The following is a 23,164-nucleotide window of genomic DNA, read 5'->3' on the forward strand; positions in this document are numbered from 1 at the left end:
GGTCAAACGTTTTCTGTAAGTCTTCACAAGGTTTTCACACACTGTTGCTGGTATTTTGGCCCATTCCTCCATTCAGATCTCCTCTAGAGCAGTGATGTTTTGGGGCTGTCGCTGGGCAACACGGACTTTCAACTCCCTCCAAAGATTTTCTATGGGGTTAAGATCTGGAGACTGGCTAGGCCACTCCAGGACCTTGAAATGCTTCTTACGAAGCCACTCCTTCGTTGCCCGGGCGGTGTGTTTGGGATCATTGTCATGCTGAATGACCCAGCCATGTTTCATCTTCAATGCCCTTGCTGATGGAAGGAGGTTTTCACTCAAAATCTCACGATACATGGCCCCATTCATTCTTTCCTTTACACGGATCAGTCGTCCTTGTCCCTTTGCAGAAAAACAGCCCCAAAGCATGATGTTTCCACCCCCATGCTTCACAGCATGGTGTTCTTTGGATGCAACTCAGCATTATTTGTCCTCCAAACACGACGAGTTGAAAAAAGTTATATTTTGGTTTCATCTGACCATATGACATTCTCCCAATCCTCTTCTGGATCATCCAAATGCACTCTAGCAAACTTCAGACGGGCCTGGACATGTACTGGCTTAAGCAGGGGGACACGTCTGGCACTGCAGGATTTGAGTCCCTGGCGGCGTAGTGTGTTACTGATGGTAGGCTTTGTTACTTTGGTCCCAGCTCTCTGCAGGTCATTCACTAGGTCCCCCTGTGTGGTTCTGGGATTTTTGCTCACCGTTCTTGTGATCATTTTGACCCCACGGGGTGAGATCTTGCGTGGAGCCCCAGATCGAGGGAGATTATCAGTGGTCTTGTATGTCTTCCATTTCCTAATAATTGCTCCCACAGTTGATTTCTTCAAACCAAGCTGCTTACCTACTGCAGATTCAGTCTTCCCAGCCTGGTGCAGGTCTACAATTTTGTTTCTGGTGTCCTTTGACAGCTCTTTGGTCTTGGCCATAGTGGAGTTTGGAGTGTGACTGTTTGAGGTTGTGGACAGGTGTATTTTATACTGATAACAAGTTCAAACAGGTGCCATTAATACAGGTAACGAGTGGAGGACAGAGGAGCCTCTTAAAGAAGAAGTTACAGGTCTGTGAGAGCCAGAAATATTGCTTGTTTGTAGGTGACCAAATACTTATTTTCCACCATAATTTGCAAATAAATTCATTAAAAATCCTACAATGTGATTTTCAGGATTTTTTTATCCTCATTTTGTCTGTCATAGTTGACGAGTACCTATGATGAAAATTACAGGCCTCTCTCATCTTTTTAAGTGGGTGAACTTGCACAATTGGTGGCTGACTAAATACTTTTTTTCCCCACTGTACATGTAGGTAGAGTTAAAGTGACTATGCATAGATAGGAGTGGCGCAGTGGTCTAAGGCACTGCATCGCAGTGCTAGCTGTGCCACTAGAGATCCTGGTTCGAGTCCAGGCTCTGTCGCAGCCGGCTGCGACCGGGAGACCCATGGGCGGCGCACAATTGGCCCAGCGTCGTCCAAGGTAGGGGAGGGTTTGGCCGGCAGGGATGTGGGTTTGTTTCCCACGGGGGGCCAGTATGAAAAAATAAATAAAATAATAAATAAACATGTATGCCCTCACTAACTGTAAGTCACTCTGGATAAGAGCGTCTGCTAAATGACTAAAATGTAAAATAATAAACAGAGAGTGGCAGCAGCGTGAAAGAGGAGGGGTGGGTGTAAAAATCCAAATAACTTCACAGATCTTCATTGTAAAGGGTTTAAACACTGTTTCTCATGCTTGTTCAATGAATCATAAACAATTAATGAGCATGCACCTGTGGAACGGTCGTTAAGACACTAACAGCTTACAGACAGTAGTTAATTAAGGTCACAGTTATGAAAACTTATGTCACTAAAGAGGCCTTTCTACTGACTCTGAAAAACACCAAAAGAAAGCTGCCCAGGGTCCCTGCTCATCTGCGTGAACATGCCTTAGGCATGCTGCAAGGAGGCATGATGACTGCAGATGTGGCCAGGGCAATAAACTGCAATGTCCGTACTGTGAGACGCCTAAGACAGCGCTGCAGGGAGACAGGACGGACAGCTGATTGTCCTTGTGGTAGGCAGACCACGTGTAACAACACCTGCACAGGATCGGTACATCCGAACATCACACCTGCGGGACAGGTACAGGATGGCAACAACAACTGCCTGAGTTACACCAGGAACGCACAATCCCTCCATCAGTGCTCAGACTGTCCGCAATAGGCTGAGAGAGGCTGGACTGAGGGCTTGTAGGTCCTCACCAGACATCAACGTCGCCTATGGGCACAAACCCACCGTCGCTGGACCAGACAGGACTGGCAAAAAGTGCTCTTCCCTGACGAGTCGCGGTTTTGTCTCACCAGGGGTGATGGTCGGATTTGCATTTATCGTCGAAGGAATGAGCGTTACACCGAGGCCTGTACTCTGGAGTGGGATCGATTTGGAGGTGGAGGGTCCGTCATGGTCTGGGGCGGTGTGTCACAGGATCATCGGACTGAGCTTGTTGTCATTGCAGGCAATCTCAACGCTGTGCGTTACAGGGAAGCCATCCTCCTCCCCTCATGTGGTACCCTTCCTGCAGGCTCATCCTGACATGACCCTCCAGCATGACAATGCCACCAGCCATACTGCTCGTTCTGTGTGTGATTTCCAGCAAGACAGGAATGTCAGTGTTCTGCCATGGCCAGCGAAGAGCCCGGATCTCAATCCCATTGAGCACGTCTGGGACCTGTTGGATCGGAGGGTGAGGGCTAGGGCCATTCCCCCCCAGAAATGTCCGGGAACTTGCGGGTGCCTTGGTGGAAGAGTGTGGTAACAGCTCACAGCAAGAACTGGCAAATCTGGTGCAGTCCATGAGGAGGAGATGCACTGCAGGACTTAATGCAGCTGGTGGCCACACCAGATACTGACTGTTACTTTTGATTTTGACCCCTCCTTTGTTCAGGGACACATTATTCAATTTCTGTTAGTCAAATGTCTGTGGAACTTTTTCAGTTTATGTCTCAATTGTTGAATGTTGTTATGTTCATACAAATATTTACACATGTTAAGTTTGCTGAAAATAAACGCAGTTGACTGTGAGAGGACGTTTCTTTTTCTGATCTGGGACCCCCCCCCTTCCCCCCCCCTTTCCCCCCCCCTCCCAATATTTTTCACGCTGTCTCTATTTTATCACTCTCTTTTTTTTATTTGATCACTATTTAATCTGAGCTGTAGTCACTGTTGATGCCTTTTCGTTTAGAACAATCCTCGGCCAGCCAATTACCAGTTCCAACAGAATCTGGACTATTACAAGACCAGAGGAGCGGACCTAGTCAACAACACCCAGTAAGCAGACACACACACACACACTCACAGAACAGCATGAGGAACAGTGATCATAACAAACACACACACACTGTTTCACAATATTCTGCTAAACTAACCCTTTCTCTCTCTCTATCTCCCCCTCCCTCAGTGCCAGTGCCAAGATGGCGCCTCTCAACATCAACAAGGTCTCCAGCAGTCTGCTCAACTTCGGTAGGAAGCTCATCGCCCCTGCTCTGTCAGGCTCCAGCGGCATCTCTCCAATCAACAGTGATGTCCTGTCTGCCCCCTCCCCCCTCACTGCGGGCCCCCTCCCCCAGGCCGAGCCCCTGTCGTCTGGCCATGCACCCCTGCAGACACAGACACACCCCCATTCCCAGCACTGCCGCCTTCTCAAGTCTGAGAGCATGCCTGTCCACCTGAGCAAAGGTGAGGGTCAGGAACGCGCACACTTCTATGCTGAACACACTCTTAATCAAACAGGTACACTATGACAGTGAAGCTCACACATCCATACATACAGGTGCTTAGTTACACCACAAGAGAAGGTCACAGTACAGCTGGCTTTCTGTACTCTTTTCCTCCCGGTTACTTAATCGACCAACGAATCGGTCAATAAATTGTATTATTGATCAGCCGTAAGGTTCACCCTTGTCTTAATCAATCACTGAAAGCTACAAGGCAGCAGTACTGTGGCAGTCCAGAGTTGAATAGTATATTGCCTTAGGTGCATATTATACTGCTAGTCAACCAACAGCAGGAGCCAGAGAGACTGTTTTTAATCAGAGCCATTCTCCATCAGTTGGTTGAACCTGAATACAGACATCACACTCCTATATTGAGGAGATAGGAACATTGAGGAGGTAAGAACATACTCATGCATTGAAGAGAGATGCTGGTGTTGCATTTGTGTTCCTTGCTTGTGTTTTCTTTGTGAGGTCCCTTGTTTTGGCTTTTCTGTACAGGAGTTATGGTTGGCTCATGTTGTAGAATTAAGCAAGACGTTTAAACGGCTGGGACGTTTGTATCTGTTTCAATGTCTCAGGTGTTCCAGCATGTTGTATCTACCTGGAAGTTCTCCCTGGTACAGGTATTTGATTAATCAAATGCAGCTCTCCAGGACCAAGGTTGGTGACAACTGGACTGGTCCATCTGTTCTTCTCCTCTCTCTCTGCTACTCACAGCCCACATGTCTGTTTCTCTCTCTCAGACCAAACCTCCAGGACAGCTAGCTCCTCCCCCAGCATAGAGAGCCTCCCTGGGGGGCGGGGTCACGCCACGGCATCCCCGCCCCTTCCTGTCTCCAGGGAAAGTGACATCAGCACCTCGTCCCCGCCCCTCTCGGCCACCAAGAAGGACTCCTTCTTCAACATCACTCGCTCCCGCTCCCACAGCAAGACCATGATGGGCAAGAAAGAGGCTGTGAGTTCACTAGCTCTGTCTGTCTCTCTCTCCAGATTTCTGTCTTTGCAAGTCTCTTACCTGTCTCCTATTTCTCTCCGTATCTTTATTGCTCCATCTCATTTATCTCTTGCTCCTTCTCGCTCTCCGTCTCTCTAACGCTCCACCCTCTCTCTTTCGCTCTCCCTCTAACTCCAAGTGTCCCCTATATGTGTTGTGTCAGGAGGAAGGGTTGGAGGCCCAGGTGTCCTTCCTGCAGGGTCAGATCAACGACCTGGAGGCCATGAGCAAGTACTGTGCCAAGATGATGAACACACACATTGGTAAGTCTACCTACTACCAATACAATAGTGGAAAAATCTGCTGTTCTGCCCTTGAGCAGTTAACCCCCAACAAACAGCAACTGGGCGCCGATGACGTGGACGTCGATTAAGGAAGCCCCCCACACCTCTGATTCAGAAGTTGGGTTGGGTTAAATGCGGAGGACACATTTCAGTTGAATGCATTGTTGTGCAACTGACTAGGTATCTATCCCCTTTCCCCCTCTTCTGACATATATCAACATGCAGATTTTGTTTATCAACCCTGACCCTAACGCATCATGGTTAGATTGATACACATTGGTGAGTTGAAAGTTCAATATCAACACATACATCTGCGAGTGCTTCAAACAACTTTTAATTATTGCCGGTGAGTTAACCCAGTGATTCTCAGTTGCGATCCAATATCCACATCGCAATTTTCTTCCTTCCAAAATGCGATCTGGAGAACAATTTGTAATGCTATATTGATAGTAAATGTACAAATTCTATGACAAGGGAACAACAGTCCCACTTATTCTTGATGAATGTTAAGCTCACTGGTTTGAGACCACACAATCAACCAAATCTGCTAAATAGTGATGCTAATAACTCTATTGTAAATACTGTTATTGAAAATAAATAGTTCAGAGGTTAAGTTGTTTAAAAATATAGGTTCATTATCATTTCTACACACTTTCTATCTATGGAACGCCATTTGGGTCTTTGCTGCAAAAATAAGATACACGTCAAATAACACTTATTGGCTTGTCAAATAAGCTTGTTGACCAATCAGGACATGAATATGACTGCACGTCACATAATCATTTAACACGTTCATACATTTTTTACGTAGTTATTACACATTGATTACACTATCACTCGTATTTAATATTTCACAGCGATTCACCGATACGTATGCTATGATGCTGGTGAAGTTTTGTCTCGCACACCTGATGCTGCCGCACGAGGCAGACACACTTCCCTAAGCTGTGGGACAGTGCTGGTCAGAAACAAAGATAGCTAGCTGTTGGATGCAAACAATGTTCTCCCCCAAAAACATATCAAAACAACAATCTGTTTCAGTAGCTATAGTTAGCTATCTTGCTAGGTGTCTTAATTTAAAATACCCATAATTTATAAGACAGTTTTAGTATTTGGTTGATGATGGTCGGACCCAGCTATGGGAAGCTAGCCACAATAAGGATTAGCCACAATAGTGGAATGTGCAGTTTGCCTTTAAAATAAAAGTCCCTCATTGAAAGTGATAGCAAATTGATACAAATAGTGGAATCATGCCATATTTGGTGCTAAACAAGGTTGGAATGTTATATAAATGCAACAAAAGACAATTGGTTAATTTGACAAATCAGTTGAAATCACTCTGTGGATGTATTAGAATTCAGAATTGTATTGGGGGCATACTATATTCTTAGGTAAGGCAGTACAGTGGAATAGGAATGTCAATACACACAATAGGCAGACTGTCCCGGTAAGCGCTACGACGCAAAAATTTGTGTAAACTCTTCACAGTTGTGTTCTGTGGGTGTCACTGAGTAGACTGATACCCAATTTCATTGATCCACAATCCATAGGAATCCACAGTGAAATATAAGTATGCCCCAATGCAATTCTGAAGTCTAATACATCAACAGTGCGATTTCAACTGTGTTTTTTGTTGGTCAAATTAACTAATTGTCTTTTGTTGAATTTACATAACATTCCAACCTTGTTTTGCATTATGTAGTCCAAATATGGCATAATTCCACTATTTGTTCCAATTTGTAAGTCGCTCTGGATAAGAGCGTCTGCTAAATGACGTAAATGTAAATGTTGTATCCATTTGCATTGCTTTCAAAGAGGGACCTTTATTTAGAAAGTGAACTGCAAATTCCACTTGTGACTAATCCTTATTGTGGCTAGCTTCACATAGGTGTCGGGTCCGGTCCAGTCAAGCCACACTAGCAAGATGAAACTAGCTAGCTGCTTATAATGTTAGCTTGGGGGCAACAGGGCTAGGTAGCTGGCTAGCTTGTTTATATACTATCTAGCTAGCTAGTTATTTTAATGAACTGAAGTTCGATTTAGAATAGGAGAACAACAAGTGGCTGCCTGGGTAATACGTAGGCACATGGATTCCTAAATCATTGCTAAGAATATTGAAAATTGTTGCAGTTTCTGGTCAATCTTTTCAGGCTGGTTGCATTGGTGCTAGCTAGGGATACCAAGCTAAAGCTAGCTAGCTATCCCAGAAGTTGCTAATAACATCTGTATCAAATATATTTATGAGTGACTTTGTCATACTGCAAACCGAAGTCAACATAGTAGGGTGACAGCCTACATCCAGTTTCCAAACTGTTATCAATGTTGACAAAATGCTTGGGATGTGGCTGGCTGGCAGGCAGAAGCAGTAGGGACTCTCGAAGCAGCAGGATCACCATCCTTTCTCCCCAGCCTCTGGGATTGTTGCAAGTCTGGGAGAATGTTGGACTACCTTGCTTACATTTTTTTATCCTGCTTGTTTTGATCCTGCATCTTATTTCAAATGCTCACGCAGACGTTTTCCCATTCAGTCGAACAAATAAATGTCTTCTTACCACAGTGGTATTGTAAACGCATGGTGGCCGGTGTGTGTGCTTGTTTTGTTTTACAGATTTAACAGTGCTACTGATCATAGTGGGGGCGCTTGGCTTGCACATGCAAATTCAGCACACACAACGTTCTATAATATAATTGTGTTATTTGACGTGTCAAATGAAAAGCTTATTTCACGTGTTCTTTTTTGACACGCAAAGACCCAAACGGTATTCCATATCTACATGGTTTTAGTCGTTTTTGTTAAGACTGGAGTATTTTTTCAGAAAAATAAATGTTTCTCAGACCCATTCAAAACCTTAGGTCATGACCCACCAGTTGAGAATCGCTGAGTTAAGCTATAACCACAATGATGTTTTGAACAATCTAGTGATTTTAAATCAGTATACAGGTGTATTCAATTGTGTGGTTAAAACAAAGGCTTTATTTGGTTAACTGGTTGGCTGTGTGTTACTGCTATATCTGTAACTGTGATCTGATGTCTGTCTCCTCAGGTAAGATCCAGGAGGTGATCCTACAGGAGCACCTGGAGAAAGAAGACGAGGTGTTGGTGTCACTGGCTGGACTCAAACAGGTGTGTGTATGAATTTGTGCATCTCTGAGTTGGCATTTAATCGTATGTGTTGTCAGTTCATGTGTATATCGTGTGGGTGCATGAGGAAGTGTTCATGACTTGCTCTGTGTGTAATGTCTGTGTATTTGTGAATGAATCCATCAGATCAAGGACATCCTGAAGGGGGCGCTGCGTTTCAACCAGAGCCTGCTGGAGGCTGAGGAGAATGAGGAGATCACCATCGCTGATGACCACTATGACCACGCCGCTGCCGCCGCAGCCATCGTAGAGCAGCAGCACGCCAACAGTCACCATGACGACCACCCCTACCAGGCCGCACCGCAGCGTGGCGACGGTGATGGAGAACAGGAGGCGGAGGAGGAGGAAGAAGAGGAGGAGGAAGAAGAGGAAGCACGTGAGCGCACGCAGTCAGAGCAACAGGTGAACACACACACACGGTTGTATTCATACATACAGTGAGGGAAAAAAGTATTTGATCCCCTGCTGATTTTGTATGTTTGCCCACTGACAAAGAAATGATCAGTCTATAATTTTAATGGTAGGTTTATTTGAACAGTGAGAGACAGAATAACAACAACAAAAATCCAGAAAAACGCATGTCAAAAAATTTTTATAAATTGATTTGCATTTTAATGAGGGAAATAAGTATTTGACCCCCTCTCAATCAGAAAGATTTCTGGCTCCCAGGTGTCTTTTATACAGGTAACGAGCTGAGATTAGGAGCACACTCTTAAAGGGAGTGCTCCTAATCTCAGCTTGTTACCTGTATAAAAGACACCTGTCCACAGAAGCAATCAATCAATCAGATTCCAAACTCTCCACCATTGCCAAGACCAAAGAGCTCTCCAAGGATGTCAGGGACAAGATTGTAGACCTACACAAGGCTGGAATGGGCTACAAGACCATCACCAAGCAGCTTGGTGAGAAGGTCACAACAGTTGGTGCGATTATTCGCAAATGGAAGAAACACAAAATAACTGTCAATCTCCCTCGGCCTGGGGCTCCATGCAAGATCTCACCTTGTGGAGTTGCAATGATCATGAGAACGGTGAGGAATCAGCCCAGAACTACACGGGAGGATCTTGTCAATGATCTCAAGGCAGCTGGGACCATAGTCACCAAGAAAACAATTGGTAACACACTACGCCGTGAAGGACTGAAATCCTGCAGCGCCCCTGCTCAAGAAAGCACATATACAGGCCCGTCTGAATTTTGCCAATGAACATCTGAATGATTCAGAGGAGAATTGAGTGAAACTGTTGTGGTCAGATGAGACCAAAATGGAGCTCTTTGGCATCAACTCAACTCGCTGTGTTTGGAGGAGAAGGAATGCTGCCTATGACCCCAAGATCACCATCCCCACCGTCAAACATGGAGGTGGAAACATTATGCTTTTGGGGTGTTTTTCTGCTAAAGGGACAGGACAATTTCACCGCATCAAAGGGACGATGGACGGGGCCATGTACTGTCAAATCTTGGGTGAGAACCACCTTCCCTCAGCCAGGGCATTGAAAATGGGTCGTGGATGGGTATTCCAGCATGGCAATGACCCAAAACACACGGCCAAGGCAACAAAGGAGTGGCTCAAGAAGAAGCACATTAAGGTCCTGGAGTGGCCTAGCCAGTCTCCAGACCTTAATCCCATAGAAAATCTGTGGAGGGAGCTGAAGGTTCGAGTTGCCAAACGTCAGCCTCGAAACCTTAATGACTTGGAGAAGATCTGCAAAGAGGAGTGGGACAAAATCCCTCCTGAGATGTGTGCAAACCTGGTGGCCAACTACAAGAAACGTCTGACCTCTGTGATTGCCAACAAGGGTTTTGCCACCAAGTACTAAGTCATGTTTTGCAGAGGGGTGAAATACTTATTTCCCTCATTAAAATGCAAATCAATTTCAAAAATTTTTGACATGCGTTTTTCTGGAATTTTTTTGTTGTTATTCTGTCTCTCACTGTTCAAATAAACCTACCATTAAAATTATAGACTGATCATGTCTTTGTCAGTGGGCAAACGTACAAAATCAGCAGGGAATCAAATACTTTTTTCCCTCACTGTACACTCATATTTGCAGTGTACCATTGCATACAATCTTTGATGCATTGTGGGTAAATTGTGACTTTATTTATGTAGTTATTTATGATACAAGGTGATTTGTAGATCAGCCAGTCAGCAGCAATGTTGAACAAGCCCCTTGTCTCCCCCATGCAGGCGTCTCCCCCAGAGTCCTCTCTGTCTGTGGGCTCGGAGGGGAAGAACTGGGACGACTACATCTTGGTCTCACAGGACGGAGAACTGCAGCCCACCGAGGGAGGGGCCGAGAGGACCCCTCCAATCAGACGGCTCCGCGGCTCACTCAGGGTGGAGCCGGAGGGAGTGGGGGCGTTCCAGGACCCCCTGATGGGCGCAGCGTCTGGCTCCTCCAGCCCAGACGAAGGCAGCACTCACAGCAAAGACTATGACTTCACCATCGTCAACCCCCAGGACCTGTGAGGGACTGTACTGATCTGGGTGGGAGTTACCCCTAACCACAGATGTAGGATCAGTTTATCAATCCCCTAATCCACACTTTAACCATTAGGGGGAGAAATGCATAACTGACCTTAGATCAGCCTTTAGGGGGTAACTTCATCCCAACCTGGAGGATATGCTGTTCCACGGGGAAACCAATGCGCCACTGCTGGATCAAACTTGCACATGTGGACTGGGCTATGGCAGCCTACTGTCAGGCAGACGCCAATACCTTATAATCTCCTCTGTCTGTTCTCTCTTATCATGTCTGACACATTACCCTCTCTAACATGCTCTGTATTCCTTCTTGAATACTATAGTTCTCTTCTATGCCTATAGCCTGCACTCCTGTATGCTTGGGCCTTAGCAGTTATCCAACCCCACTTCTGACTTCAAGACAAGTGACATTAATGGTAATACCCATTTGTAACAGTAGAGGCCACTACTAGACAGTTCACCACATAAGATACCCTCAGGAGCTGTAATTCATACTGCATTTATCAGTGTGGTGAATCCTTTCCCTTCTCTCTGTATGTGGTAATGGGATGGTAGGGTAGTACCCTGTTTCTCCAGGTAGGGGAGCTGTCTGTCCCCATACCTCTGTATCTAATGCCTGTGTCTAAAGATAACTTGTCTTACTGCCATTCATCTCTTTGATTGGTCTTTAACTGTTCAAGATAGAAGTTTCTCCTAATCTAGGATCAGATTCCCAATCGCTAGTCCTTTACCTACCATTTTAAAAGATCTGATTCTGTATCAGTTGTTAGGGGCAACTTCTACCTACTCATAACCAGTGCCTGGAAACCATTCTGACAGATTACCTGACTCCCTCTTTTTCTCCTTTACGTTGTTGTAAGAAATTATTTTAACCCGCACTGCATTACAAGGTGAACGTTTTTCAATTATGGAAACCTTTTTTTAGTTTATTTTTTTAAGAATCAATTCCATATAAATGTTTTCATGTATGGAATAACAACATAGCTTTCATTATTTCCGGTGTCCTTGTATTTAGTTCTCTTGCTTCCTGTGGTAGCCAAGTAAAGCATTGCACACAAGGGATGTCCCTATAACAGAGATATGATTAACTATAGACCAATAAAAGCTTTGCTCTTGCTACAGAATGCCTGTGTCGTGGTGGCTTTGTTTGGAGAGAGAGAGAATGGTTTTGTACTGCTTTTCAACAGGACATTGTACAGTCTGTAGTAAGATGTTGAATTGTGAGTACAACTCAACTCTCCAGCCGTACAGATTGAGTAGAGCCTGCCCCTTAGTGTGTTTGGAGAGAGTGTTGTCAGTCAAAATGATGACCAGACTGATGTGTGTGTGAGTAAGTGACATTTGAAAATGCCAGTCCAATACTTTGGCTTTTCTTTGACGTCAGGCCCTGGTTTTATGTCTCTCTGATGATTGCATGTGTGGCTATCAGAGTCCAGGGTCTAAGCCAGGGTTCTTCAATTCCGGTCCTGGAGGGCCGAAACACCTCTGTTTTTCATCCTCTCCTTCTAATCAGGGGCTAATTCAGACCTGGGACACCAGGTGAGTGCAATTAACTACCAGGTAGAAATAAAAAAGAGAAGTGTTTCGGCCCTCCAGAACCGGAATTGAAGAACCCTGGTCTAAGCTGTGTGATTGTGAAAGCACTGTTTTATGATTGATTTTATGGCAATAAAGACACACAGACAGATTATAAAATGAAGTAACTTGGTTATTTGCTTACTGGTTGGTTCTGATAATGAAAATCTAATGGATATGGTTTGGAGGAGATATACATTTATCAAGAGGCAACTTATGTTACAGCATCAGGTGAAAAACATGTACAAAGGTTTTCAAGAGGCCAACCATTGTCTTCCGACAGGTGGCGTCTACGCAATGCTCATCCCTTAGCGCGACAAATCCACCTGCACTATCTGACAATAGAGGCCAACAGCATCAGGAATATTTGTAGGAATTGATTGTAAATTACCATTTTGTAAAAATTCTGTAATATTCTACTTAATGAGGATAAAATCAGATATGAAAATACTGTAATGTGACACACAACACAATAGAAAGAAGTGATCAAAGTGCTGTGGAAGGAGAACTTGAAATAATGTAACATGGTTTTTGATCATAGAGTTTAATCATTAAAACTGTCTGGTTGAGTTCCATCATTAACCCAATCCCACCAATATACACATCCATAGAGTTAGGATTAGTAAAACATGACCATGGCAATTTGACTGCTATGAGAATAAAACGAAGGGTATTTTCTGACCAGCATCCCGTTGATAGCCCAACTAGTCCAAATCTGAAACTAACCCAACTTTAACCAATTCCCATTATGGCATAATTTACATGAATGGGGATGGCCGTTCTACTCATTCAAATTCTATGTACACATGCATCTACGTTTTTCTGTTCCACTGTACCCGGAGATGCTGAGAAACACATCTCAGTGGCTCAGTTCATAGACTGCTGGCGTTTGCAACGTCAGTATCGTGGGTTCGATTCCTGCCGGGGCCACCCATATGAAAAATGTATGCACGCACTGCTGTAAGTCGCTTTGGATAAAAGCGTCTGCTAAATGGCATTTATTATATTTTATTATTATTAGATATCAGTAGCAGTCACACTGTTCCACACACATTCTGTATCAGCCTCCTGATGCACACACACTTCTCTCAATCAGTTTCACTTTGTTCTACAGTGCCTTCAGAAAGTATTCACACCCCTTGACTTTTTCCGGTAACGCTTCATTTTAAAGGGGTCCTTATTACAGTGTAATTACAATGTAACACGTATTGTAGTTAACTAACAACTTATAGTTAGTGTAATAACATGTAACTGGTAGTAATTGTGGTATGTAAATACAAGGGTGTAACAATGAATACTTGTTACAAATGGGAAGGTTTCCACTAAATTCACCAACTTCAGTGTTTCGCTTCTTCTCAACTGCATACAGTAACAACTGTCACAAAGGTTGTTGATCCCTCGTGGATGCGCTGGGTGTCAGAGGTTATAGCCTATGTTCAATAGGCTGTAATTACTTACATTTTACATTTTAGTCATTTAGCAGACGCTCTTATCCAGAGCGACTTACAGTTAGTGAATATATTTTTTTTTTATACTGGCCCCCCGTGGGAATCGAACCCACAACCCTGGCGTTGCAAACGCCATGCTCTATCAACTGAGCTACATCCCTGCCGGCCATTCCCTCCCCTACCTTGGACGGCGCTGGGCCAATTGTGCGCCGCCCATGAGTCTCCCGGTCGCGGCCGGCGGCGACAGAGCCTGGATTCGAACCAGGATCTCTAGTGGCACAGTTAGCACTGCGATGCAGTGCCTTAGACCACTGCGCCACTCAGGAGTACACGTTACCCTTGAATGTGCACTGTTTGAACTATATCTCCACTTTGTTGTTGCTAGCACTTACCCCCAAAATAAAGTGTACTATCTGGGTTAACTTGGTTGAGCATGTAAAAACAGATCAGTAAGTCAACCTCTCTGACTGGGATCTAATATGGGTGGCATCCCATGTGGAAAAACCCACTATTTTTCAAGCATAGTACACGTAATGTTTGCCTAAGTACAATGGAATTACTAGTTGTTCCACAGGATTTAGCTGGTTAAAATGAAGTGTATCTTGAGGGGTACTGACTTGTAATGAATGTGTCCTCATACAGTACACTACCCATCCTGACAACCTGGCCCTCATTTTAAAGCTTCTGGAAGCTACACTTCATTTCACAATAAGGTAACTCAGGTCTGAATCGGCCCCATAGAGAGTAGGATTTAACATTTCTTATTTACAGCTGCATACAATGTAAGGGACAGGGCAGTCTGATTGTCTCTCTCTTTCTCTCAGACTTCATTCCGCTCTACATTCCTGTCTCCAGTGTCTTCGACATTACTCCTCCCTCCTGGCAGTACTATAACAGAAGTTTTTCTCTTCAATTGAGTCCATCTTCCTTCCTCCTCATCGTTGTGTGGAGAAAATGGCAGACTAGTCTCCAACAGCCACTGGTGAGATGCAGAAGGAGCCTATCTCTATAGAACAGGGTTCTTCAATTCCGGTCCTGGAGGGCCGAAACACTTCTGTTTTTTATTTCTACCTGGTGGTTAATTGCACTCACCTGGTGTCCCAGGTCTGAATTAGCCCCTGATTAGAAGGAGAGGATGAAAAACAGAGGTGTTTCGGCCGTCCAGGACTGGAATTGAAGAACCCTGCTATAGAATGTATGTAGCAACTTGGTCAACGTCTTGTCACCCTTCCAAACTGCCAATCTCAGAACAGGATGAGGGTGCCCTTAGAAACTGATCTAGGGTCAGATTTTACATTTCCCCTTATGGTTCAATATATAATTTGAGACAGGTAAGCTGTTCCTAGACCTGTCTGTGCCTAAGGGAAACTTCTAGCCGGAGCTGTACCCGGCAGTGAAGGAGGGGCGTCCAGGCTGCCCTTACTGAGGTTAGAGGTCAGGGCAGCGTAGTGGACCTGCTTTATGTTCTCCTGCACCTCCGTCTTAGCCCGTTTCAGCAGGTCTGCCTGCCCCTGAGAGAGAGGGAGAGAGAGAGAGGGAGAAGGGGAAGGATAGGAAGAGAGAGAGGAGTTGGTCTGAGTTGACCAATGTGGAAACAGACGGGTAATATTCTGTGGTATGTGGTTGTCTTTGGTCTGCTGTGTGTGTGTGTGTGTGTGGATTCACCTTCAGTATGGTGATGTTCCAGCTGAAACTCTCCACAGCTCTGGTGACCTTACGACCTTTAAGCCCCTCCTTCACTGCCATGGGCTGCAACTTCTCATGGAACTCCATGGCTAGGCGACCACAGACACATACACACACACACACACACACACACACACACACACACAATATTACAATCTTGAACCTTTCCCTCTTTGTCAACCTCTGCAGGTCTTAACCAAGGCCCAAGACTGGCTCAACCTCTCCACGTCTTAACCAAGGCCCAAGACTGGCTCAACCTCTCCACGTCTTAACCAAGGCCCAAGACTGGCTCAACCTCTCCACGTCTTAACCAAGGCCCAAGACTGGCTCAACCTCTCCAGGTCTTAACCAAGGCCCAAGACTGGCTCAACCTCTCCACGTCTTAACCAAGGCCCAAGACTGGCTCAACCTCTCCAGGCCTTAACCAAGGCCCAAGACTGGCTCAACCTCTCCAGGCCTTAACCAAGGCCCAAGGCTGGCTCAACCTCTCCAGGCCTTAACCAAGGCCCAAGGCTGGCTCAGATCAGTGGTTTGGTGGTGTCTGGTATTTGTGATTGAACGATCAAAAGTCTTCACCAGTCTATTATACCACAGAGAGAAACAGTGGTGGGTATTAATGGATGACAAGGGAAGCCAGGCTTCCCAAAAAAATTGACCAAGAAGAAAAAAACTAATAATTTATCTTTCGGCTCTCTATGTTTAATACATTTCCTTCAATTCGCAAGAGGCTGAAGGTGTCTCACCTGAGAAAGCATCTGAGCGAGCGAAACTGCGCCCCTCTGTCTCTGTACGTGTAGCGAATCGATCTGATGCTGTCTGGTCAAAAAGAGTATGACCTTGTTGCTGCCTGTAGCATTGAATGCAAGGGAAGCCAGCGAGCATTTGGCCTCCCTTGAGAAAAAAATTATTAAATTATAGCCAATCAGCGTTGAGCTAAACTGAGTGAATGGTCCTGGCGCACCAAAAAATAAGTGCTAAGGGAAACCTGATTGGATTTGGCTTCAGACCAATCACATCAGAAGCCAAACGTCACTGACAGAAAAAAACTTGAATTGTTGCATCTTGTTGTGTCGTTTTTCTCCGGTGCTAGCTAGCTAGCTAAAATTAGCCATGGATGGAGATAGGGATTTGGACTTCTGGTTTTACTTCATTCTCCGTACTGGCCAATGATTATAACTGAGATTCTGTCCAACCATAAAATCATATATTGTGCCCCTGGCCTGAGAGGATGGAAGTTCAACATGTAGCTAGATGTAGTATGCTAATGTTAACTAGCTGGCCTGGCACATCATTGCCCATGAAAGGAAGTTAGGCTAGCGAGCAAGGATTTTAGCCAGGTAGCCTAGCACAACAAAATCATCAAAATCATAGACCGCTTAGGCAACATGAAAGAGGACGGCATTGGCGTTTCTCTACAAGTAGGGTGAGTCAACATATTTTTTCTACTTGCACGAACGCACACACACACACATCACACACACGGAAATCAGTACCATCGACAGCCACATCATACAGTATTTAGCTTACGTTTTTTGGACTAAATTGTTTTTGGTATCTTTTAGTTGTCACTGTATTAGAATAAGCATAGGTGATTAGATGATGTTGAAATGTTGAAGTTTAAATGGTGCTGGAATAGTGGAGGCAGCTCCTGTTTTCTTTACAACTTGCGGTAACTCTCCGGTGTTCTAAATCAATAGTTGTTTAGTAGTCCGAAAAAGTCGCAAACATTACCTTGCTTGACCATGATGTAGATCATGTAACTGTTTGTTACATGCAGTACAGTGCTTTCGGAAAGTATTCAGACCCCTTGACTTTTTCAAAATTGTTACGTAACAGCCTTATTCTGAAATTTATTAAATTGTTTTTTCCCCCCCATCAATCTACACACAGTACCCCGTAATGACATAGCAAAAAACGGGACATTTTTGCAAATGTATTTAAAATTAAAAACGGAAATATTACATTTACATAAGTGTTCAGACCCTTTACTCAGTACTTTGTTGAAGCACCTTTGGGAGCGATTACAGCCTCGAGACTTCTTTGGTATGACGCTACAAGCTTGGCACACCTGTTTTGGGGGAGTTTCTCCTATTCTTCTCAGCAGATCCTCTCAAGCTCTGTTAGGTTGGATGGGGAGCGTCGCTGCACAGCTATTTTCAGGTCTCTCCAGAGATGTTCTATCGGGTTCAAGTCCGGGCTCTGGCTGGGCCACTCAAGGACATTCAGAGACTAGTCCCGAAGCCACTCCTGCGTTGTCTTGGCTGTGTGCTTAGGGTCATTGTCCTGTTGGAAGGTGAACCTTCGCCCCCCAGTCTGAGATCCTGAGAGCTCTGGAGCAGGTTTTCATCAAGGATCTCTCTGTACTTTGCTCCGTTCATCCTTCCCTCGATCCTGACTAGTCTCCCAGTCCCTTCCGCTGAAAAGGATCCCCACAGCATGATGCTGCCACCACCATGCTTCACTGTAGGGATGGTGACAGGTTTCCTCCAGACGTGACACTTGGCATTCAGGCCAAAGAGTTCAATCTTGGTTTCATCAGACCAGGGAATCTTGTTTCTCATTGTCTGAGAGTCCTTTAGGTGCCTTTTGGAAAACTCCAAGCGGGCTGTCATGTGCCTTTTACTGAGGAGTGGTTTCCGTCTGGCCATTCTACCATAAAGACCTGATTGGTGGAGTGCTGCAGAGATGGTTGTCCTTCTGGAAGGTTCTCCCATCTCTACAGAGGAACTCTGGAGCTCTGTCAGAGTGACCATTGGGTTCTTGGTCACCTCCCTGACCAAGGCCCTTCTCCCCCGATTGCTCAGTTTGGCCGGGCAGCCAGCTCTAGGAAGAGTCTTGGTGGTTCCAAACTTCTTCCATTTAAGAATGATGGAGGCCACAGTGTTCTTGGAGACCTTCAATGCTGCAGACATTTTTCGGTACCCTTCCCCAGATCTGTGCCTCGACACAATCCTGTTTCGGAGCTCTACGGACAATTCCTTCGACCTCATGGCTTGGTTTTTGCTCTGACATGTCAACTGTGGGACCTTATATAGACATGTGTGTGCCTTTCCAAATCATGTCCAATCAATTTAATTTACCACAGGTGGACTCCAATCAAGTTGAAGAAACATCTCAAGGATGATCAACGGAAACAGGATGCACCTGAGCTCAATTTGAGTCTCATAGCAAAGGGTCTGAATACTTATGTAAATAAGGTATTTCTGTTTTTGTTTTTTTTATACATTTGCAAACATTTATAAAAACCAGTTTTCACTTCGTCATTATGGGTGTAGATTGATGAGGGAAAAAAATATTTGATCAATTTTAGAATAAGGCTGTAACGTAACAAAATGTGGAAAAAGGGAAGAGGTCTTAATACTTTCCGAATGCACTGTATGTTTGTGGACTTCACCAGACAGATGTTGCTCTCCGGTTTTGTGATGAAACAAATGTGTGGTGTAATTTATTCTGCCACTGTGTCTTCTTATTGTCTCAGCCTTAGGCCTATATATCACGGTGTCAAGGCATATGAACTAACAAGTTATAGAGCAAACAACGCAATTATCACAACACATAGGTTGTAATATGGTTTTTTTGGTGGGGGGGGCTTAATTTCCCAGTGATTTTACCAACACACCGCTACTGGAGAGAAAGATAGAGAGTTAAGATATCTGAATACAAGAATAAAGAGATTGAGACCGGGACTTAATCAAAAGGCGTGTAGACAAGCGCATTGCTTTTTACTTTTAAAGGTAATTTATTGCCGTGAATGCAATCTCCGCAAACGTCGGAAATATTTTCTTTAAAATGTGCATTGTCCGCAGTGGAATGCGCTTGTTGACAATGTGCCTTTGATTTAATCCTAGCCTGAATTAAAGAGAGACTCCTCGTCCTCTCGTCCCTCTGGCCAGATCGAGCGTGTGGTGCGGTGTGTAAATTCTGCCTGGCTTCCTCTGTCCACCCCGGGACACTGTCACACTTTGTCACTGTCTCCATGGAGACAAGGAAGTGGGTTAACACAGGTCACACACTGCTAGGAGCGATAATGTGAGGGAACTTTTAAACACAGCATCCTGAGCAACACCACACAACCAACAACGCAGACCTGAACGCAACTCAGTATATATTACTGTTTAATACTCTCTTTCTCTCAACACACACACACACACACACACACACCTGAAAACAACCCACTAACTTCAACACTCACTTATACACAATTACACATCATCTCGTATACACTGACTAAATCCACCCTCCCCTTCACACACACACACACACACACACACACACACACACACACACACACACACACACACACACACACACACACACACACACACACACACACACACCACGTTGCCTGCCTGCCAGTGCAGTTGCTACGCGACGCTTGGCTTGAGTGCCAGGGCATTCCGTTGTGTGTGTGCATGTGGGAAACGTTCTATTTCCCTGTGTAGCCGAGCGGAACCGACAGAACAGAGAGAGAACATCAGCACGGGCCAGAACTCTGCCTCGCTTCCCCTCCCCTCTCTGACTCCTAGGGCCTCACAAAAACCCTGCAGCACAATTATCATAACTGTCTTTATGAAGGGTTATTATAAAGTCTGTGTCACAAATAGCACCCTATTTCCTATATAGTGTACTATCTTTGACCAGAGCCCTATGGGGTCTGCGCATTAGGCCTATATAGCCAACAATTAGCCTTTTAAAGTTAGTTTCCCCAACATTTGCGGAGATTACATTCATGGTAAATCCTGCGCATGTTGGCTCAAGCATAAATTACCTTTAAAAGTATGTTATAGTGCGCTGCGTTTTAGCGCGCCTTGCATTGAATCCCAGCCAAAGTCTGCTGATCTCTAAGAGGAGACTGGGGCCAGACTGGAGTGTTTGGCCAATAACAACATCTTTGTCCATGCCTACATAATCAGTCAATTTTCTATCACCCGTCTCCTTCCTTCTCTCTGAAAAACATTCATTTATCAAGATCGTTATCTCTCCACTAGCTATTATTCCATTAATATCTCTGTCTTCATCTTTCTCTCTCTCCATCCTTTTCTTTGTCTCTAGGCCTATATCTATTTATTGAGCCTTTCCATCCAGACTTCCCACGCATCTCAAACCAACATCCTCTCCTCACAGACGCTACCTTTTCATCTGCGAATCAATCACCATCTCCTGGCAACCACGGAACGCTCTCTGTTTATCACCGTGGCGATGACTGTCTTGCCCAGTTCTGTCAGCCTTCCCATGATGCCCAGCAACCAGAGTCGCTGCGGGGTAAACAAACCTTGCTCTGCCTAGTTACTCCTAGAGACTGATCTAAGGTCTGTTTTGCATTTCCACCCCTTTTGGTTAAGGATATGGTTGTGGACTACAGGAAAAAAAAGAGGACTGAGCACGCCCCCACTCTCATTGACGGGGCTGTAGTGGAACAGGTTGAGAGCTTCAAGTTCCTTGGTGTCCACATCACCAACAAACTATCATGGTCCAAACACACCAAGACAGTCATGAAGAGGGCACGACAAAGCCTATTCCCCCTCAGGAGACTGAAAATCTTTGGCATGGGTCCTCAGATCCTCAAAAAGTTATACAGCTGCACCATCGAGAGCATCCTGACTGGTTGCATCACCGCCTGGTATGGCAACTGCTCGGATTCCGACCGGAAGGAACTACAGAGGTTAGTGCGTACGGCCTAGTACATCACTGGGTCCAAGCTTCCTGTCATCCAGGACCTCTATACCAGGTGGTGTCAGAGGAAGGCCCTAAAAATTATCAAAGACTCCAGCCACCCTAGTCATAGACTGTTCTCTCTGCTACGGCATAGCAAGCGGTACCGGAGCGCCAAGTCTAGGTCCAAAAGGCTTCTAAACAGCTTCTACCCCCAAGCCATAAGACTCCTAACAGCTAATCATGGCTACCCAGACTATTTGCATTGTCCCCCCACCCATCTTTTACGCTGCTGCTACTCTCTGTTTATTATCTATGCATAGTCACTTTAACTCTGCCCATATGTACAGTTGAAGTCGGAAGTTTACATACACTTAGGTTGGAGTCATTAAAACTTGTTTTTCAACCACTCCACAAATTTCTTGTTAACAAACTATAGTTTTGGCAAGTCGGTTAGGACATCTACTTTGTGCATGACACAAGTCATTTTTCCAACAATTGTTTACAGACAGATTATTTCACTTATAATTCATGGTTTCCGTCTGGTCATTCTACCATAAAGACAATTCCAATGTGTCAGAAGTTTACATACACTAAGTTGACTGTGCCTTTAAACAGCTTTTAAAATTCCAGAAAATGATGTCATGGCTTTAGAAGCTTCTGATAGGCTAATTGACATAATTTGAGTCAATTGGAGGTGAACCTGTGGATGTATTTCAAGGCCTACCTTCAAACTCAGTGCCTCTTTGCTTGACATCATGGGAAAATCAAAAAATAAAATCAGACAAGACAAAAATTGTAGACCTCCACAAGTCTGGTTCATCCTTGGGAGCAATTTCCAAATGCCTGAAGGTATCACGTTCATCTGTACGAACAATAGTATGCAAGTATAAACTTAATGGGACCACGCCGCCGTCATACCGCTCAGGAAGGAGACGCGTTCTGTCTCCTAGAGATGAACGTACTTTGGTGCGAAAAAGTGCAAATCAATCCCAGAACAACAGCAAAGGACCTTGTGAAGATGCTGGAGGAAACAGGTACAAAAGTATCTATATCCATAGTAAAACGAGTCCTATATCGACATAACCTGAAAGGCCGCTCAGAAAGGAAGAAGACACTGCTCCAAAACCACCATAAAAAAGCCAGACTACGGTTTGCAACTGCACATGGGGACAAAGATCGTACTTTTTGGAGAAATGTCCTCTGGTCTGATGAAACAAAAATAGAACTGTTGGGCCATAATGACCATCCTTATGTACGGAGGAAAAAGGGGGTTGCTTGCAAACCAAAGAACACCATCCCAACCGTGAAGCACGGGGGTGGCAGCATCATGCTGTGGGGGTGCTTTGCTGCAGGAGGGACTGGTGCACTTCACAAAATACATGGCATCATGAGGAAGGAAAATTATGTGGATATATTGAAGCAACATCTCAAGACATCAGTCAGGATTAAAGTTAAAGCTTGGTCGCAAATGGGTCTTCCAAATGGACAATGACCCCAAGCATACTTCCAAAGTTGTGGTAAAATGGCTTAAGGACAACAAAGTCAAGTTATTGGAGTGGCCATCACAAAGCCTTGACCTCAATCCTATAGAAAATGTGTGGGCAGAACTGAAAATGCGTGTGCGAGCAAGGAGGCCTACAAACCTGACTCAGTTACACCAGCTCTGTCAGGAGGAATGGGCCAAAATTCACCCAACTTATTGTGGGAAGCTTGTGGAAGGCTACCCAAAACGTTTGACCCAAGTTAAACAATTTAAAGGCAATGCTACCAAATACTAATTGAGTGTATGTAAACTTCTGACCCACTGGGAATGTGATGAAAAAAAAATAAAAGCTGAAATAAATCATTCTCTCTACTATTATTCTGACATTTCACACTCTTAAACTAAAGTTGTGATCCTAACTGACCTAAGACAGGGAACTTTTTATAGGATTAAATGTCAGGTAATATGAAAAACTGAGTTTAAATGTATTTGGCTAAGGTGTATGTAAACTTCCGACTTCAACTGTACATATTACCTCAATTACCTCGACTAACCTGTGCCCCCGCACATTGACTCTGTACCGGTACCCCCTGTATATACAGTGAGGGAAAAAAGTAT

At 44.7% G+C, this 23,164-nt stretch overlaps 2 protein-coding genes across 2 annotated transcripts in view; one reads left to right on the plus strand and one right to left on the minus strand.

The window, feature by feature from the left end:
• The window catches only part of LOC121586703 (TBC1 domain family member 5), a 48,363-nt gene extending 36,540 nt beyond the window's left edge, over positions 1-11,823 (plus strand). Inside the window, exons 16-22 of the mRNA XM_041903627.2 lie at positions 3,263-3,348; positions 3,479-3,756; positions 4,538-4,749; positions 4,952-5,051; positions 8,117-8,196; positions 8,341-8,616; positions 10,403-11,823. Of these exons, the coding sequence (XP_041759561.1) occupies positions 3,263-3,348; positions 3,479-3,756; positions 4,538-4,749; positions 4,952-5,051; positions 8,117-8,196; positions 8,341-8,616; positions 10,403-10,684 (1,314 nt within the window). The 3' untranslated portion in view covers positions 10,685-11,823. The remainder of the gene's footprint in view (positions 1-3,262; positions 3,349-3,478; positions 3,757-4,537; positions 4,750-4,951; positions 5,052-8,116; positions 8,197-8,340; positions 8,617-10,402) is intronic.
• A 3,022-nt stretch (positions 11,824-14,845) lies between these two features.
• Positions 14,846-23,164, minus strand: part of LOC121586702 (inactive phospholipase C-like protein 2) — a 64,367-nt gene continuing 56,048 nt past the window's right edge. The window contains exons 11-12 of the mRNA XM_041903626.2: positions 15,388-15,497; positions 14,846-15,233 (exon numbers count right to left, since the gene is read on the minus strand). Coding sequence (XP_041759560.2) covers positions 15,081-15,233; positions 15,388-15,497 — 263 coding nt within the window. The 3' untranslated portion in view covers positions 14,846-15,080. The remainder of the gene's footprint in view (positions 15,234-15,387; positions 15,498-23,164) is intronic.

Source organism: Coregonus clupeaformis, unplaced genomic scaffold (assembly GCF_020615455.1).
Source record: "Coregonus clupeaformis isolate EN_2021a unplaced genomic scaffold, ASM2061545v1 scaf0650, whole genome shotgun sequence".
Classification (NCBI taxonomy): Eukaryota; Metazoa; Chordata; class Actinopteri; order Salmoniformes; family Salmonidae; genus Coregonus; species Coregonus clupeaformis.